Source organism: Aspergillus lentulus (genome assembly GCF_001445615.1).
Source record: "Aspergillus lentulus DNA, contig: Alt17, strain: IFM 54703, whole genome shotgun sequence".
In the NCBI taxonomy this organism is placed as follows: Eukaryota; Fungi; Ascomycota; class Eurotiomycetes; order Eurotiales; family Aspergillaceae; genus Aspergillus; species Aspergillus lentulus.
The window spans coordinates 1,016,962-1,036,292 of NW_028322112.1; the positions used below are offsets into that span (position 1 = coordinate 1,016,962).

The window sequence follows — 19,331 nt, forward strand, 5'->3', positions numbered from 1 at the left end:
GTAAAATCTCCATCATGCTACTTTCCTTTCCGTCAAAAGGAGCTCATATTGGGTAAAGTATGCCTGCCTTGACACTATCGATTAACATAAAAGGATCACACTTCACACAAAGATGGGGTGAACTACATCACTCTAAGCTCAGATATTGGTAGTGACCAAAGTTGATCATTCATGAGCTAGGGGATATCGACACTTTCACGCAACCAGTCCTAGGACCACAGATCATGTGCACGCTATGATATATTCAGTCGACACATATGGACAAGGACAAAAATCCATCTAAAGTAGCTCGACCACCAGAGCACTAGCTCCACCGCCGCCGTTACAGATGCCAGCACAGCCAAATTTTCCTTTCTTGGCCTTCAAAACACCGAGCAATGTGGTTGTAATACGCGCACCACTAGCGCCGATAGGGTGACCGATAGCGACGGCTCCACCATGAAGGTTAACCTTTTCCTCAGGAATGCCAAGTAACTTCATATTGGCGAGAGCAACAACGCTGAAAGCCTCATTGATCTCAAAAGCATCAATGGCATCCTGGCTCACACCTGCGTGTTTGAGCGCTTTCGGAATTGCAAGAGCTGGAGCAGTCGTGAATTTGCTGGGTTGCTGAGCAGCGTCTCCCCATCCGAGGATCTTCGCAACCGGCTTCAAATTGAGCTCCTTCAACTTAGCCTCTGAAACAAGGACAACAGCAGCAGCGCCGTCGTTGAGAGGAGAAGAGTTAGGCGCCGTCACTGTCCCAGAACCAGGTATAAACGCAGGCTTGATGGCTCGAAGTTTCTCCGGGTTGAGCTAAGGACTCCATGATCAGTCTGACATGAACACAACGCGTCGGATGGAGATGCTCACATTCTTCGGTTCTTCATCTTGCGTCACAGTCACACCTGGTTTTCCCCTAAATCCAGGAAGCTGGATAGGGGCAATCTCTTCGTCGAAAAGCCCAGCCTTCTGGGCCGCCTGAGCTTTTTCATAGGTGCGGATAGCATAATCATCCTGTTGTTCCCTGCTAAAACCATGATCTTGGGCGCACTCCTCCGCTTGTAATCCCATGAGTTCCTGCTTGCCCGCGTCAGTCAAGCCATCCTTCATGATGCCATCCACCAGACTTTGATGGCCGTATTTAGCACCAGTACGCAGATTTGGGAGATAGTGCGGTGCGTTCGACATCGATTCCGTACCGCCAGCCACAACGACGTCAGCATTTCCGGTCATGATAGTCTGGGCACCGAGTATGATCGCCTTCAACCCGGACGCGCAAACCTTGTTGACGGTGGTACAAACGGTCGACTCTTCAAGCCCAGCACCAAGCGCACATTGTCTAGCAGGATTCTGTCCGACACTACAAAATGTCATCAGTACCCGCTTTTGATAGATTCAGAACGCTCTCACAAGGCCCAGCTCACTTTGCAGAAATGACATTACCGAAGAAGACCTCCTGCACGTCCGAAGGCTTAAGTCCGTCAACTTTGGCAAGAGCAGCTGTTTCCTACCATTAGAAAGATTGAACCCATTAGGAGAACTTTTTTAGAAAACGCGCTATGACCTTATAACATACCCTTGATGGCATGGGAACCAAGCTGCGGGGCAGTCAAGCTTGAGAGCGAACTATGCAGATGAGACAACGGTCAACCTCATTCTTCAAGTGAAACAAACCACGAATTATGAAGTCCTACCCCAAGAAAGATCCCACCGGTGTTCGGGCGGAAGAAACAATATAGACAGCTGGAAGCGAAGACATAGTAGTCATTTGTTGTGTTCCGACTTTCTAAGTATCAAAAGAGTTTGATCCAAGCCTTGAAGAGGGCACCGCGACAATAACAATGGGGCGTCAGCCTTGAGGTCTTTTTTCTGAAATCTAGACCAATTTATAGAGAATGTCTCCAACCGATGCCGATGAAGAATCGGGCGAATCCAGGGTGGGGGTTGTAGGAAAATATAAGCACAGAGGTCAACCTCCCTTTTAGAGCAAAGCGGGGGGCGGACATTCGCGTGTGGTAACTCAGAAAGGGTTGGCCAAGCCCGGGCCACTCGGCGAGTACCCAATTTGGACCTTCCGAAGTTGAGACAGCCTTTTTTGGTTTGAGCAAAGAAGGCATCCGCTCCAACGTCTGGAGCCAGGTCTGTCCAGATTCAGAATTTATTCGCGCAATGGAGGATCTTTATGATGAGTATGCTATATGGAAATAAAGTTTCATACAAATAGAACTTAACTAATCTGGCTCTAGGTTCGGCAATTATGTTGGAGAGCCTGCGGACTCTGACGAGGAAAACCAAGATGAAGGGCTCAAGCCGCAGGCATTTGCTTTCGACGAAGCATTCGGAGAGGAAGAAGATGAAAACCAGAATGCAGATCAATTGATGGAGGTTGACGGTATTTCATATCTTTCGAAACATTACTACCTCACACTCGTTCTGACTTCGTATGCAGAAGGCCCTTCGAATGCGGTCGTCCTACATGAAGACAAACAATATTATCCTAGTGCAAAGCAAGTCTACGGTGACGATGTTGAGACCTTGGTCCAAGAGGAGGACTCGCAGCCACTTTCGCAACCCATAATCGCTCCCGTTCAGCAGAAGAAGTTTTCGATCGAGGAGGCCGAGCTGCCACCCGTTCATTTCTCGCGCGAATTTATGACGGACTTGCTCAGTTTTCCTAGTCAAATAAGGAACATCGCGCTTGTTGGCCATCTCCACCATGGGAAAACAGCGTTTATGGACATGCTTGTGACGCAGACACATGATTTGACAGAGCGTCTGGAGAAGCGAGTAGGCAAGCGGAAGGAGGAACAGCTCCGCTATACCGATATTCACTTCTTAGAGCGAGAGCGGGGTGTCTCTATAAAGTCGGCACCTATGACTTTAGTACTCCAAAACACCAAAGGAAAATCTCATCTTTTCAATATCATTGACACTCCCGGCCATGTGAATTTCGTGGACGAGGTGGCCACATCGTCTCGGCTCGTCGACGGAATAGTGCTGGTCGTGGATGTCGTCGAAGGCGTGCAAGCGAACACGGAACAGATCATTAAGCACGCCGTGTTGGAAGGTCTTCCCATAACGATGGTCGTGAACAAGATGGACCGACTGATTTTGGAGTTGAAGATTCCGCCGAATGATGCTTACTTCAAGTTAAAGCACGTGGTCGAAGAGGTAAACACTATTATCGAGAGGATTCTGCCCGGGCAAGGGGAAAGGTATCGGCTGAGCCCTGAAAAGGGTAATGTTGCCTTTGCTTGTGCCTCTATGGAGTGGTGTTTTACCCTACAATCTTTTGCCAAAATGTATGCCGAAACTTATCCCCAAGTCGAAACGTCTGACTTTGCCTTACGTCTTTGGGGGGATATTTTCTTCAACCCAGGAAGTCGAAAGTTCACTCGAAAAGGAGTGGAAGAGAATTCCAAACGGACATTCGTTCAATTCGTCCTGGAGCCTATTTATAAACTCTACTCTCACACTATAAGTGAAAGCCCAGATGACCTGAAAGAAACGCTTGCAGGTGTGGGTATCAACTTGAAGCCGTCGCAACTCAAGTCGGATGCAAGGGTGCTACTCAACATGGTTTGCCATGAGTTTTTTGGTCCTGCCACTGGCTTTGTGGACATGATCGTACAGCATATTCCCTCCCCAGTAGAAGGAGCCCAAAGAACACTCGACAGGTACTACACCGGCCCCCTTGATACGAGAGTTGCAGCCGCCATGGCAGCCTGTGACCCGGACGGGCCGCTTGTCGTCCATGTCACAAAGCTCTTTACCAGCACGGATGCTACCAAGTTCCATGCGTTTGGAAGAGTCATGAGCGGGACGGCGCGCCCTGGTCAACCGGTCAGAGTGTTGGGCGAGGGCTATACACCTGAGGATGAGGAAGACATGGTCACAGCGACTATATCGGATACATGGATTGCAGAAACCTGCTATAGCATCCCAACCAGTGGTGTTCCTGCGGGAAACTTCGTTCTGTTAGGTGGTGTGGACAATTCCATCGTCAAGACTGCCACAATTGTCCCCTTGAGGCTGGAAGATGACGAGGAAGCATACATCTTCAGACCTATTCGACACATGACGGAGTCTGTCTTCAAGGTTGCTGTTGAGCCGGTTAACCCATCAGAACTTCCCAAAATGCTTGACGGGCTGCGGAAGATTAATAAAAGCTACCCTCTCATCTCAACGAAAGTAGAAGAGTCCGGTGAGCATGTGGTCTTGGGAACCGGAGAACTTTACATGGATTGTGTGCTCCACGATCTTCGAAGACTTTATTCGGAGATGGAGATCAAGGTGTCCGACCCTGTCACCCGTTTCTGCGAAACTGTCGTTGAGACTTCGGCTATCATGTGCTATTCTATCACGCCAAATAAGAAGAATAAGATTACCATGATTGCGGAGCCCTTGGATGATGGGATTGCCGAAGACATTGAGAGTGGCAGAGTCAGTATCAAAGATCCAATCCGCAAAGTAGCGAGGTTCTTTGAAGACAAATACGATTGGGACAAGCTCGCAGCTAGAAGTATCTGGGCTTTCGGCCCTGACGAGATGGGTCCCAATATTCTACAAGACGACACGCTACCGTCGCAAGTGGACAAGAAGCTACTTGGGAATGTCAGGGATTCCATCACACAAGGTTTCAACTGGGGCACGCGGGAAGGCCCTCTTTGCGAGGAACGTAAGTTTTGTGGTTATTTTTTGTTTGCTCGGTCTTTTTTTCTTTCTTCCCCAACAATCTCCCCCATCTTTTGTCCTCCCCTCTCGAACCCGTAATTTTTCTTCCTGTCGAGGCACTTCCTATATTTTCAAACTATGACCATACGCCGAGACTAATTTTGGGACAGCAATACGGAACGCGAAGTTCAGGCTCACAGATGTATCTCTTGCTGACCAGGCCATTTACAGGGGGGGTGGTCAGATAATCCCTACGGCCCGACGTGCCGTTTACTCCTCCTTCCTCATGGCAACACCTCGCTTGATGGAACCCATATATTCTTGCACCATGACAGGGCCTGCGGATGCTGTGGCTTCGGTATATACAGTGCTCTCACGCAGAAGGGGTCATGTTCTGTCAGACGGGCCAATTGCTGGGACACCGCTGTATACGGTGCAAGGCTTGATTCCCGTTATTGACTCTTTCGGGTTCGAAACGGATCTCAGAATTCATACTCAAGGTCAAGCTGCGGTCAGTCTTGTGTTCGATCGATGGAGCGTCGTTCCAGGCGATCCGCTGGATCGCGAAGTCAAGACAAAACCACTCGAGATGGCGCCCGCGATGGCCACAGCGAGGGACTTTGTATTGAAAACAAGGAGACGGAAAGGTTTGGCAGAAGATGTGACAGTGAGCAAATTTCTGGAACCGGAGCTCTGGAAAGGCCTGAAGGAAAGTGGCGTTTTGGATTCTTGACGGGCTCGTTCCCAGCTCAAACCGAATGAGAAGGACATACCACAAGTATCGATCTATCATGTAGACGTAATGTCGAAAATTTGAAGCAACGTATTGTCGAGTCAAAGAAAGGCCTGCGAACGCCACAGTCTGGCGACACTGTGTTTGAAACCTGAGCTGGTCACGCAGCTAACTTCTGGTTACTGGCATGTTTCCAGCATCTTGGCGATAACGCCCATCAATGTTCCGTTTTCGAGTGCAGCTGCCACTCTTTCCTTATCACCCAGTTGCTTGTTAACCTCATCGGCGGTACTATGTGTTCCCTCCTTGATTCGCACGTCCACACGGAACCTGGGCGGAAGTGACTGTTCAAGCCGCACACGTACACCAAGGCCAATAACGGTAGCCAGGCTACAGTGTGTGATTGTCGGGGTTATGAGAACTGTGACAGTGCGAAGAGGGGATCCGGGTACATGGGGAAGAGATGGCTTGATCATAATATCTGCAAGCGAGACAACAGCTAGTGATCCCAGCGAAATTGGATGTTCTGGGTCAGATATGGTTGAGACGAGGTCTAAGAAATGATTAGACATACATTCATGACTTAGTTCTTCTTCCAAGTGCAGCCACCACAGGACCAATCAAAGAGAAACCATTCACTTTCTTACCAAAAATCTCTTGTTCGTCTATGGGCTCATCTGACATGTCATTATCCTCTTCAGAGTCCGGGTGTGAAATCAGAGTGAAGGAATCGCCCGACTGCCCAAGCGACTGAAGTGTGGAACTGAAGACATCAGTTCCATAAGCATAGGGCTTCTGCGGCGCCTTGGGTAGCCGAGTTGGCAGATCAGCGGCATTCAAGATTATCGGATTCGAGTTCTGCATTTCAGAGGCCATTTTGTATTGGCAAGCCTGAGAGTCAGCGGTTTCGTAGCGTTGAGAGAATATGGTGAACCGTCTGCATTTATCACAGGAGAGTGGGGGGAGGCACTATTTTATGTAGTCTAGGCATGCTTCCACCAAAAGCTAGCTAGATGCCAAGTTCCACCCCGCCAAGTACTTGGATACATAAAGTCTACCAGCGACACAGGGACCCTGGCACAAATCAGAACCGTGAGACCGATGACTTGGTAGACACTGCGCAAGGATATACTGTATTAGTTACACTGAACCTTGGTGGTAGTGTGCAAAAAGATAGTTCAATACATATACCTTACCGACGACTGTTCATCAGGTTATGTCCCAGAGGATGCTGAACCCATTAAAGAGCATATTGTGGATGCTTCTCCTATATAATCATATTACTGTTGGTCCCTTTTTTCACATATTCGAATAGTTGTTATCTAACCGATAGGATGGCTACATATCCTTTGCTGCGAGAGGATAATCTCGATGTATGTTTAGATAGATCCTCCCGATCACCTGTTGGAGCAAAACCTGAGCACGGCCCGGGGATGCCTCGACTAGCTTAGCTTTAGAAACAGGAGTAGAAAGCGATGCGCAGTACTCGACCTTATCAAAGCAGAGCGGATTTCAGAGCGCCTAGTATTTACTTTAGGTATTGTTACTATCTACTTAGGTGATGAGTGAGTGGTCTTGAAAGAATGGGTATGAGGTTTCTGGTACAGAGTACCAAATCTACGATTACCTAATATTGTTATTTTTCACGACTTATCGGAATAATCAGCATTACCATTACCCCCTCCAATACCTTAATTTCTCGGGTGGACTTGAATCACTCAATAGGCTCTTTTCCGCCCGCCCACATCCATCTCTGCTGCACCCGCCACTCTCAAATCACGGATGATCATTTGACCAATTTCTACTAGACTAAGTAAGGTACCTGTAGGGTATCTACCTTAGCATCTGCCTAACTCCTGAGTTCTGCCTCTGGATGCAGCACCCCGCAGAACATTGATATAACCCCAGAAATATCTAGTGTGCGTGGCCAAGAGTTAATAGCTGGAGTTCAAGCGCAGGCAAGTAGCGGAGTTGCCCTTTCATCATCTACATAATACTCAGAGTACCCTACCAATCTCTCCATGTGGAAATTCGCATTGTCGCCGATCCCCTAGTCTAATCCTCTGATCCGTATCTCACTGCCCCTCGTTGCCTGAATTCTCCTTTTGGCTTATGTATTTCTTGGCCGCCTGACTGTATTGATTAGCGTTGATCTCGACCTCGATCTTTGTGCTTTGAAACCTGTCCGCTCCGGGAGACCATCTTCAATTGGGTGCGTGTCTTAAATCAGGCTCGTGCACCCCCTTTGTCATCTATTATCAAGGAACCCTCGATGATACGCTGATCGTGTGGGACAACAATGGGAGCTGAGTAGGCCCATGCCATCCTCTGCCTTTCATTGAACGGCCTGACTTCCTATATCTCTCTCCTGTTCTTCAAGGAGCAATCTCAGCATCAGCTATCTGGTCAGTCGCCACAAGATCCCTCCTGCCCAGTGCATCGGCGTATCCTGGCATATGCCTGCGCCATTGAAGTCCTACGAGCCTCAAATTATTTCTTTACCCTTTTCTTTTGGTACAAGAAGGCAATGATTTTGTTTCGTCAGTTGAATTCAAAATTGTAACTGCGATCTTGCATCTTTATCCTTTCGCCTTTCTCAAATTCCCTCCAGTTGGACAATGACTAATGGCCAAATGAAGGCACCTGCAGTGCAAATCTCAGCAACTGTTATACCATTCCCTACCACGTCACGCCTTAATGTCCGCAATTATTCTCTCGAGCTCTGATGGTATCCTGTACCAGATAAGGAGAAAGAAGTTTTATCATTTCTTCACACCTTGCAACGCGTCCCGCAGTCCCGAGAATAGCGGATCAATCGCCTGGCATAATTGTTGAGAAACCGTCGCCTCGTGACACTCAGGGCAACACATTGGCCACTGTTTATCCATAATTGTTGGCGAATTTGCGGCGTCCACTATATCGATACAGGCTTCGGAGAGACCAAAAAGAGATCATCCTACGGTTCTCGGCCAGATGGTCACTCGTTCCGATCGTGAGTCTGTTTCACACGGGCCGACTCCTTCAAATTATGCTTTTGCTGACGTGCTCTCGTAGTGCGCTAGTCGGTTCCTGGCTATATTAATTCCCTCGTTCTACATACGATACACATGGTCCAAGCGCTTCTACATCGAATGTGATTGTGGAACTTCATCAAACTAGTCATAGTCTTCCATTAGCTACAGTCTCACCTGGCGAAGTGGCGGCCTTTGGTGATTTCGTTATCTGTTGCTGATTGATCCAAGCAAGGCGGGTCTTTGCAGATAAATACTCACACAAAGTTTTACAACTTGGTCACGACCGTAGACCCTGCGACTGCTGGCCTGAGCCGCCTCCACCTTTACGGCCTCGTTGATCCACATAAAACAAGCATCACAATGCAAGGCTACGCTTTCTCGCCTTCGAATGGTCCCCCCAGAGAGGGCCACAAGAGTAAGTCACCCTTTTGGATGATCTTTCCGTCAATTCAGGTTAATAACTTGCTCACAATGTAGACTACGTATTTGTTGATGAGCATAATAGGCACAAGAGGCTGAAAGGTTTGTCCTTCTTCTCTTCATGTTATGTGCCCTCTTTTTCCCTCCGGTGCCTACTTCAGTTCCGAACTATTGAGGCCGAGGGTCGTTTGTTCGGTGGTTAACTTATGCGTTGCTAGTAATGCGAGCCTGCAATGGTTGCAGAAAACGGAAAATAAAATGTGACGCTGCCACAACGAATACCTGGCCCTGCTCAGCTTGCACTCGCTTGAAGCTCGTATGCGTTCCTCCTACCATTGGGCAGGATAGCGACTTCCAGTCGGAGCATGGTCTTGAGGCAACTTCAATGGGCGCCTTAGGAGCTTCTCACGCGACTTCAGCCTCGCATTATTCCTATACAATGCCTCAGAGCTTCGGCGCTGGAATCCAGCCTACTGCTGGAAATAGTCAATCCTATAGCGACGGTGCCGGAATCATGTCTCAATATGCCCCGAATGGTCCCACCCAACACAATATCTATGAAGTACGGTCATCGCATTTACCCGTAACAAGCCATGCCTACCAGCACGCCCAAGTATTTCCTACCACTCCAAATCACGGTCTTGATAACTCGAATACTGGCATTTTCCCGGACGACGATCAATCTACTGCCGAGAACCTTAGCGAAGTTCTGGGCGAATTGAAAATCGATGAAACTGGTATCGGTAAGATCGATAGCGTCAGTCCTTTGGCGTTAAGAGAAGAATGCTGATATTGCAAATCAAGCACCCTACATTCGACAACAGCGAAAAGAGCGATTGGAAGCGGAAGCTCCAGTTCAGGATGAAATTGAGGAAAGACTGCCACCTCTAAGCACCGGGGCGGGCTCCACCATCCGTATCCCCCCGGAGCTAATGCCCTCCGATGACGAAGTGATGAATTACTTCAAGATTTACTTTAACGATATACATCCTTACATTCCCGTGGTTCATCGATCTCACCTTTACTACCAATGGCAGAATGAACGGAGTTCCATATCTCCTCTACTCCTCGAAGCACTTTTCGCTTGCGCCGGAAGGCTATCAGACGATCCGGCTCAGGGCGCACAGTGGCTCGCATTGGCAAACAGTAAGTTAGTCGCTTTGTATGCGTTGCATGGAGCACGAACAGTCAATAACGAATGCTCATACAATGATAGGACATGAGTCCAGTTTCATGGATGTACCACGCTTAAGCACGATTCAAGCTTTGCTTTTGCTATTGAAAGCTCGAGAGTCTCTGCCAAAGAAGGGTTATTATTATCGTTCATGGCAAACTGTGAAGACAATTGTGTCGATGTCGAAGGATTTAGACATCCATGAACATTACAATACCCACGCACAGGGCAGGTCTTGTGAGCTGGATTCAGTGGAATGTCTTGTGCAGACAAGAGTATGGCAAGCCCTCTTGGTTGTCGAAGTGATGATTGGTGCACCACAAGGTATGTCTATATCAGCTAACGTGACTTCGTTGGCTTTGACTGCTTTGACTGATCTCGTTTTCTCGTTAGGTCGATCGGATTACGGGGTAGACCCAGAGACCGTAGATATGCGGCCCACTCTAGATATCGATGGCCTTGACCAGTTCGAAATCGACCGCTCGAGGCAATATGCATACTTTGTCAGAAACGCCTATCATATCCGTTTGATCACCGATATATATCACAAAATCAAGAAGCAGAAAGACTGGGGAGCCAATCCAAGATTTGTTGAAAAGAACCCCCTTTTTACCGATTGGCTCCAAAGTCTCCCTCAAGACTTACAGATTAATTATCCTAGCGATGGTTCACCGCCATGGATACCCTCACATTTCGTGGGAAATATGCACTCGCATTGCCATCTCGGCATCATCTTACTACATCGACCACAATTGTTAGCATCCAAGTCCTTTGCGGCCGGCGGAGGATGGAAGATCCACATGGCGTTGTGCTATTCCTCCGCGAAAAGCCTATGTAGGCTTCAGGAAGGTATATTAGACCGTTTCGGCCTGCGCGGTCTTCTATTCATGCAAAGAGGTATCAATTTCGCAATATACTGCATTCTGACATGCACTATGCTGCATCTGGTAAGTGTAACGTGACTGTGCTATCTGGTACTGGACTAACTCTTTTTAAGATTGCTATCACATCCCCTGATCCTCATTTTCATATGGATGCGAGGGACTACTTCACCCGACACATGCGTATCCTTGAGAAATGTTCTTCGGCTTGGCCTATGCCCGAAATACAGGCACAGATTGACTCCCTGCGGCTCGCGTTCTCCGCTGACATCAGTCGCCCTTTTGAACTCAAATCTACATTCCCTTACGGAAGTCCCTCAGAACCGTACCATCCCAGCCCACCACTTGGGTCAAATTACCATGCTCAAATGGACCAGGGCCCAAGTAACGTGCAGAATAGAGTGTGTTATGCTTACCCAATGACCCCTCCAATATCGGCTAGTACTGAGGACTCCAAGTCTGACTCATGTCAGCTTCAACCTATGGGCATGCTTGCACCGCACCCACATCACAGTCATTCGGTAGATGCTCCGTTAGTTGACGAAAATAACTGGGATCCCACTCGAATCATAAAGTATGTACTTCCCTGGCTGTTCCATTGTGTGAGAGTTGCTTGCTGACGTCCTCATCAGCCAGTGGGACCTGGCATTCCCTGTCGGCCCGTCAAATGTGAGTACAAACTCACCGCCGATGGGCATAGACCATTCTACACAAGGAACCACTGGTGTATCGAACCAGTTTCCTGTTCACTATGAGACACATACGAAAGTCTCTCCGATCGCAGCTACCCAACCTCTTCCTCAAACTCAGTTCAATGGACACCCAGTCCTATTCACAGCACGTGACTGGCAACAGAGCGTTGCTAGTGTATATGATCCTAATGGCTTGAAGCGGAGGTGGGCACACTCAATCGATACTAGCGAGCAGAGTAACACCAAACGCCAGCGGTAGAAAATTATTGTGCTCATGTTTACTATGCTTCGCTCCACCTCATTGGCTCATTATCTGCAAACCTTTCATTTGAGCCTAAATATCATAGAGAATCATGGCTTGTTGGTCTCGTTCTCTCTCTACTGGAATAATCTCTCTTCCACCTCTAGGCCCTGCAAATTGTAGGGGCACGGCTCTATCATACGAGCTCGAGAGGATCAGATCTCCAGAGATTAACGGGTCGACTTGCCAGCCTTATAGTCAACACTGTAGTTTATGTCTAACCACAAGATATTTCATGTAATACAATAGGTACATGGATGGCATGGTGGCAACTGGCATACGCGTCTACAAACTGCTTGATAACATATCAAAAAGCCTATCGCGATCGAATTCTGTGTAGACCACTATTCTTAGGAGAAAAAACTCAATGCATAAGCTTAAAAATATCGCCGTCCATCGAGAAAGTCGCCAGATTGAGCTACAGAAAATGCCTGCGTATATGGGGACCAGTCAGAAACAGATCATCAACAACCCTTCATGCTCTTGTCATAAGGGACTAAACGGAACACACAACAGAAGCAAAAGCCGTGACAAGAGATAATAACCAACTGGCATCCAACTCGGTTAAGTGAGGAAAAAGTGTCAGTATATCGAATAGGGCCGCCAAAATGAAGCTAGCTTACTAAGTTATGTGTACTTAGTTACGCCTGCCGATGCCAATACGTTCCTCCCGAGAGCGGACAATTCTTGCTTTGTCTCCAGGTAAAGGTTTCAATTCATCGTTCGGGTCGATGGTAGTATGACTCAAGGTACTTTTGACGGATTCATGCGCGTGGGCTTGAGTCTCTTCACAGCGCTTGCGAAGTCGCATGTCTTCAAGCTTTGCGATATCTTCCGAAGTGATTGCGATAGCTGTAGGCTTCCGACGTAGCATTTTGGAATATACACTCAAGCAAATTTAAAGAGAGAGAAACTCGGATCTACCTTTCAGAACAGGAGTGGAATGGATGGCACGTGACTAGCACGTGATAAGCTTTCAATTCCCCGGGGCTACCCGTTTGTAATTAAGGACAATACTCAAATTTCTCATCATCTCCGCCAGACACAGCAAAGAAAATGATCCAAACGAAATTGAGGTTTCTGGCGAGCTGCCGTAACCGTAGGACGCCGGTTGATGGACTCATTACCTCCGTACGATTCTTTACGCTCTCCCATCAGCGGGCAGATAATCACTCAAGTCAACAAAGTACGTGAGGAATATAGCATTATGCAGTGTTTCCCAGTACGGTATCGTTTATGTACCTTTACTAATTTCGTATCATTGACTGTACAGATCCTCGCAATGCAGCAACCCAATCTGTTTCTCAGGTTTCTTTATCCTCTTCCGCTGCCTCTGGGAGAGTCAGTAATTCAAACGTGAATGTCACTTCTCGTCGGAATCCACCCCGGCGCGTGGTTGACGCAAGATCGCTCGCTGTTCCTAAAGCCGGCGGTCTACCGTCCAATATCATTCGGAGCCCTCGTTTCCAGAGATCTAGGGCTGGAGCGCAAACTCACGGTCGTAGATCCGGGACTATACATCGGACTCAGACTGCCGTACCCAAGGGGCGGAAGCAGCGTAACGGGAGGACACAGCGAAAGCGCACAGACGTTGAGGAGGTGGACGAAATCTCGCAGGCTGAAGTTGACGAAGCATATGTCCAACTGTCCAAGGCATCCGTGCCTGTTCCTGTTCGCTATACACCGCAACCCCCTGACTCTAATTTGACGGAGACTTGGCCATCTTTACCGACAGGCGTCGCAGCCAGGACTGCAGGAGTTGTTGAAAAGCTTTCTTGGCTGAGCGACCGCTTCCCGAATGGCTATGTGCCCCCTCATGAACTGGGCAAGCGACTTTTCGAAGGACGAAGCGTCCAGTTTTTCAATCAGGATGAAAAGGACAATGCTGTGTCGGAGGCGCAAAAGCTTGCACGAAAACGTGCCGATACCCTCTCACAGAGAAAAGGAGATCTTGTGGAACCTGAAGATGTGGGTTTTAAGCAGATGAGTGCACTGGACAAGAGAGCCTTGGTCGAAAAGCTTGTTCAAGGAAACTACCCAAAGCTGGAGACAGTATTGGCCGATAAGCCAACTGTCCTTACTGGGGTTGTGATGAACCTCAATAATAATGAGACGTACCGCACTGCCGGAAAGAGTTCACAATTTATCTCAAAAGTTGAATCACTTCTTGCTTCAGGTCGCCATGCACCCGCGAAAAGAGTCTGAAAGTGTGCCGGTGAAGGAAGGCTCCGAACTGAACTGATTTCTCTTGCTTTAACTCCCATCAATTACCAGTGTCTATCTTTTTTTTTCTTCGCTTGTAGCTATCTTTTGTATTTTAGGGGAAACTATTGGCTAAATATGCGACACTGATGATAGTCATTGGGAAATAGTATAGCTGGAATATTCGACAAAATGATAATCTGACTATGCTCGTTCTAATGCCCTTTTTGCAGCATCAAACAATTCTTTCACCTCTTTCTGTCCCTTCTCTGTCAGCCGTTCCATTTGGTCCTGAGCTTTGCGAACATCATCTGGCCTGGCTAGCTTCTTCTTCTGCATATCTTGAAGGCGCTTATGACTAACACTCCTCGATTCGCGAACTGCACCAGCTGCCTTCTCCATGGCCGTTCTAGCAGCAACCACCGTCTGTTCACGTAATTCTTTCGTGGGCGGCGGGATCGATATATTCAGTTGAAGAATATTATGAGGGTCAGGTTGTGGTGTTAGAGACAAATCGGAAGAAAGAATCGCTGAGGTGATCGGCTTCAAGTGCTAGGACGAAAATACCATTAGCAACCCTGAGTATACGACTTGCTGCATGCAACTGCGTTGAGAACACTCCGTTTGGATCTGAACGAAGTCCTACCTCTTCCTCTGAAGCCAATATAGTAACCATCCGCCCTCCCTTGGGGACAACCTGCGCCAGCTCACCCAGTCTTACTGTTTCCTTGCCTCCTTTGCTCAAGGATACTCTCAAATCGTCAAGTGATTCCGTGTTGAAACGTCCGCCCATGCGCAATTTGGAAAGCTCATCTTTGAGTCGGGCCACCGCAGCCACGATGCCATTTTCTAGCGAAGAAAGATCATAGGGGTCCTCCGACGAAATGCTCAACTCTGTGTTTGCGCCAGTGAGATTTCGAGACTTTTCTTTTTTCTTGCGCAGAGAGGGAGAATTAGAGAAGCTTCGAGTCGTGAGATTGAATCGCTTAGAGGGAGTCAGGAACCGCCAGGGTTGACCTGCGTCAAGCACAATTGAGCTGAAATTCGCAGAATAAAAAGACCGAGGAATGTCAGAAAGAATTGAGAGTCGTTGTATCCGCTGCATTTCCTAGAATTTGCACAGATGATCAGCTAGCTATTGGCAGTATTATTTGTACCGAAAAAGTTGGGGTTATCAGGGATCAAAAACACCGCTGCGTAGCGCAAGACCAATCAGAATACGATACCTTCTAAGCACATAACAATTTTTCCGAGGAATAGACTTAACAGGCCTTTAACAGGTGAAGATGGAGCATTATTTCGGTTTACTGATTAATAGTCTGCAGAGCATATATATAGTTTGTATAACGGAGAGTAAATGTCCCTGCCTCGACATCGCACACGTCGCGAGTCAGAGAGCTTTTTAAATCAACTATGACGTCTACCATAGGCCTGAGCCAAAAAGTAAAAGATAGAATGTACGAGGCTCATCAAATCATTAATTTCTTCCCCCGACGGATTTCATCTAATCTAGAATGAACTTTTAGATAATGTGAACCAAATCAAGGTACACAAGACATGAAAAGGGACAAAGAGAAACCGGAGGAGAAAATAGAGCACATTTCCGACATGTCCGTACATGGATCGTTGGGAATGGTTGTAACAAGCCCTAGAGACAAATTTCAATCTCTCCAAATAGCAAGCAAATACACATCCGCAGGGAACGGTAATACTGAGGTAGAGAATGAGACGAGGAGTGACTGAGTGATAACAACTCAAGAAAGTTCGTAGCATTCATTTACCGGGTGGCCATAGCTTTGGTGATGAGTCTCTTGAGCGCGAGTTCCTTCTTCTTGAAATCCTCAGGGGCAGAGTCTTCAATCTCAAGTTGAGCCATAGCGTCACTCAGGGCAGACTCGATCTTTTCCTTGTTGCCGCGCTTGAGCTTCAGAGACATAGTAGGGTCTGAGATGATCTCTTCAACGCGAGAAATATAAGACTCGAGCTGCTGACGAGACTCGAATTTCTTGGTAAATGCCTCGTCGCTCGACTTGAACTTGGCGGCGTCTATAACAGCGTTAGGTTTGTTTCCTTTTGAAAGAGCACAGTGAGACAACGCAGTAGACGTACCATCAATCATCTGCTCAATTTCCGTGGTGGAGAGCTTTCCGACAGCGTTAGAGATAGTAATGTTGGCGGTACGGCCAGAAGACTTCTCCGTAGCGGTGACCTTAAGGATACCATTGACATCAACCTCGAAAACAACTTCAAGAGCGGCCTCGCCAGCCTTCATGGGAGGGATAGGAGCGAGAGTAAACTCGCCCAGGGAAGTGTTGTCTGCACAGTTTGTGCGCTCACCCTGATAAACAGGGAACTGAACGGTCGTCTGGTTGTCTACAACAGTCGTAAAGGTGCGCTTCTTGATGGTGGGAACAGTTTGACCGCGGGCAACAACCGGGGCGAAAATATTGCCTTCCATGGCAACACCAAGGGAAAGGGGAACGACATCCAAAAGGAGCAAGTCCTGAGTTTCAGCCGAGGTGGCCTTTCCAGAAAGAATGCCGGCTTGAACGGCGGCACCATAAGCTACAGCCTCATCTGGGTTAATGCTCTACGCCAACGTTAGCTTGAGGACGCGACCGCGACGTTGAAGGATTAATGCCAACTGACCTTCTCAAGCTTCTTGCCGTCGAAAAAGTCACTGAGCAGCTTCTGGATCCGAGGGATACGAGTGGAGCCACCGACGAGCACAATTTCATCGACCTGGCTCTTCTCAAGGCCAGAGTCCTTGAGAACTTGCTGTACTGGCTCGAGAGTGCCAGAGAAAGATTTAGCGTTGAGATCCTCAAAGCGGGCACGAGTGACAGACGAGTTGAAATCCTCTCCATCGAACAAAGAGTCAATCTCAACAGTCGTCTGTGTAGCGTTAGACAGTGTACGCTTGGCACGCTCGCAGGCCGTTCTCAAACGGCGAAGAGCTCTGGCATCGCCTGAGAGATCCTTTCCAGTCTTCTTCTGGAATTCCTTCTTGAAGTGTTCAAGGAGGTTGGTGTCAAAATCTTGTCCACCGAGATGAGTATCACCGGCTGTGGCCTTAACAGTGAAAACACCCCCTTGGATGTTAAGAAGAGACACATCGAAAGTACCTCCGCCAAGATCATAGATCAGGACATTACGCTCCTTTTCGGACTTCCCGGAGCCAAGTCCATAGGCGATAGCGGCGGCAGTGGGCTCATTGATGATGCGGAGAACATTCAAACCGGCAATGGCACCAGCATCCTTCGTCGCCTGACGTTGATTATCGTTGAAATAAGCTGGCACGGTGATGACAGCCTTCTCAACCTTCTTTCCAAGCTTGGTCTCTGCGACTTCTTTCATCTATCGAATCGAAACAAGTCAACCATGCACGATAATAATATACCTGGTAGGTCGGTGATATACCTTCATCAAGACCATAGAAGAGATTTCCTGGGGAGAAAATGTCTTGGTTTCACCAAGATATTCAACCTCGACAACAGGGTTTCCGCCCTGGTCAACGACCTTGAAAGGCCACGACTCGATATCCTTCTTCACGATGGGATCTTCGTAACGCCGACCAATGAGACGCCTAGGCTTGTAAATAAGAGAGCTTAAATGGGAGACGTAGACATGGCAAGAGACTTGCTTGGTCCTCACTCACTTGATGTCGAAAATCGTGTTCTTTGGATTCATTGCTGCCTGGTTCTTGGCCGCCTCACCAATCAAGCGCTCTTTCTCGGTGAAAGAAACGAATGACGGGGTTGTGTAACTACCCTGCTCGTTGGCAACTGTAGGATGAGTCCAAGTCAGGGCCTATTCCTGCCGAATCTGGTGCCTTCGAAAAAACATACTGATCTCAACGTTGGTGCCTTCATAGTTGGCGACGCAGGAGTAGGTTGTGCCTGGATGGATGTCTTAGCAAAGCTCAATTTCCTCGTGAAGAGCGTGTTATGGTATATGTGATGGCTTTTTTTTTTTTGTTTCGAAAGAAAAAATCAGATTCCTTACCAAGGTCAATGCCGATGGCGCCTTCGTAGACTTCGTCCGACATATTGCTTTCAATTCGCACTGAATATCAACAAAGAAAAATTGAAGAAAAGTGTAGAATATAAAGTGAGAGCACCAGAAAGGAGGTGGGAAGAGTTGGGGGAGAAAGAAGGACAAGAAAATATGAACGAAGGGTCAGTGTGGGAGCGGTTGATCTTTTAAGTCCGAACCCACTTCGCCTTTTTTTTCACTTTTTTTTTCCCAATTTTCTTTTTACTTTCGCCTCCCGTTGACTTTTCTTTCCACCAATTCAGCCCCATGGTTAGAGAAGATTCCAATGTCAACGGCCATGGTTATGGTAATCTCAGCCGTTACTGACACTTATAAAAATTCTTCAGGCCTTTTTCCCAGTAGCATGGCAAATACTTATTGAGATCTGAGCTATTGCTCTAATGCATACTCCTGTAGTACGTGAATAGGTTCAATCTTCTTCTTAAAAGATTCAACTGGTCTCGAACATGGTCTAAGTTCTTTTTATCGATGTCCTCTTCAACTTGTGGCCATTCAAGTTACTACCCAACCTCTCTTACCTCTTCCAAAACCTCTTGCTCGAAGATTGGAGTATAAGACTCTGTGCAAGTGTAATGGAAAGACATTCTTATATTATGTAATCAAGATCATTATAGATAGGGCGGTGCCTTAAAAGACACGGATACAAATATAATTTAGGCTGTGTGAGGATACTTAGGTACCTTATACGAAGAAAAGGAGATATCTGCAGTGTATGGACGTCTTTCCTGGTGAGAGAGAGAGATAATTGATAGGACTCAACTTAGGTATCATACTTTGGATGCACGATATTGACGCTGCACCTAAAAGTCATACTATAAAGTCTTGGCTGTTAGCTACCTACATAAGTAATATCTCAATCACTACTTTTATGTCGTGTACATTGTACCATAGTAGTAGTTAGCACCTCTAGAGCACGATACCATTATACCGTGTATCCCTCCGAGGTTACCAGGGCATGACCAAGTCCTACACTCTACGATGAGAGTATAGGCTCGATTGGAATAATAAAAGCTGATGATAGAAAATCTTCCGTCTCTTTTATTATTATTATTACTTTTCTTTTTTTTCGGGGATCTAAAATAGAGCTAAATCTTTCAGACAGTGACATGGTTTTTCAAGATGTTAATAATTATCTACGATCTGGGCCTCCACAGCTACTAGCCTTCGATGCATACTACTCGAAGGAAGACACAAGAATCCTT

General features: G+C 47.4%; 5 protein-coding genes across 5 annotated transcripts; 2 read left to right on the top strand and 3 right to left on the bottom strand.

Moving 5' to 3' along the window:
* Positions 1–279: 279 nt before the first annotated feature.
* Positions 280–1,570, bottom strand: erg10B (acetyl-CoA C-acetyltransferase; the record flags this gene model as incomplete). Its single annotated transcript, XM_089600595.1, has 4 exons — positions 280–795; positions 853–1,342; positions 1,407–1,489; positions 1,559–1,570. The coding sequence occupies 4 exons, from the start codon at positions 1,568–1,570 to the stop codon at positions 280–282; spliced, it is 1,101 nt and encodes a 366-aa protein (XP_089455092.1).
* A 581-nt stretch (positions 1,571–2,151) lies between these two features.
* ALT_9368 (U5 snRNP component Snu114, putative) lies at positions 2,152–5,389 on the top strand (the record flags this gene model as incomplete). Its single annotated transcript, XM_089600596.1, has 3 exons — positions 2,152–2,171; positions 2,229–4,660; positions 4,827–5,389. 3 exons carry the CDS (start codon positions 2,152–2,154, stop codon positions 5,387–5,389), a joined length of 3,015 nt encoding a protein of 1,004 aa, XP_089455093.1.
* A 179-nt stretch (positions 5,390–5,568) lies between these two features.
* ALT_9369 (iron-sulfur cluster assembly protein CIA2) lies at positions 5,569–6,265 on the bottom strand (the record flags this gene model as incomplete). Its single annotated transcript, XM_033561932.1, has 2 exons — positions 5,569–5,942; positions 6,037–6,265. 2 exons carry the CDS (start codon positions 6,263–6,265, stop codon positions 5,569–5,571), a joined length of 603 nt encoding a protein of 200 aa, XP_033417823.1.
* Positions 6,266–8,763: 2,498 nt separating this feature from the next.
* ALT_9370 (fungal specific transcription factor domain-containing protein) lies at positions 8,764–14,076 on the top strand (the record flags this gene model as incomplete). Its single annotated transcript, XM_089600597.1, has 10 exons — positions 8,764–8,818; positions 8,881–8,925; positions 9,120–9,580; positions 9,648–9,969; positions 10,040–10,321; positions 10,391–10,944; positions 10,995–11,279; positions 11,352–11,452; positions 11,511–11,547; positions 13,180–14,076. 10 exons carry the CDS (start codon positions 8,764–8,766, stop codon positions 14,074–14,076), a joined length of 3,039 nt encoding a protein of 1,012 aa, XP_089455094.1.
* Positions 14,077–14,277: 201 nt separating this feature from the next.
* Positions 14,278–18,121, bottom strand: hscA (putative Hsp70 chaperone (HscA); the record flags this gene model as incomplete). The annotated part of the gene is made up of 9 exons (XM_033561927.2): positions 14,278–14,625; positions 14,720–15,110; positions 15,855–16,119; positions 16,183–16,663; positions 16,723–17,430; positions 17,494–17,659; positions 17,732–17,858; positions 17,922–17,972; positions 18,079–18,121. 9 exons carry the CDS (start codon positions 18,119–18,121, stop codon positions 14,278–14,280), a joined length of 2,580 nt encoding a protein of 859 aa, XP_033417818.2.
* Between the last annotated feature and the right edge of the window lie 1,210 nt (positions 18,122–19,331).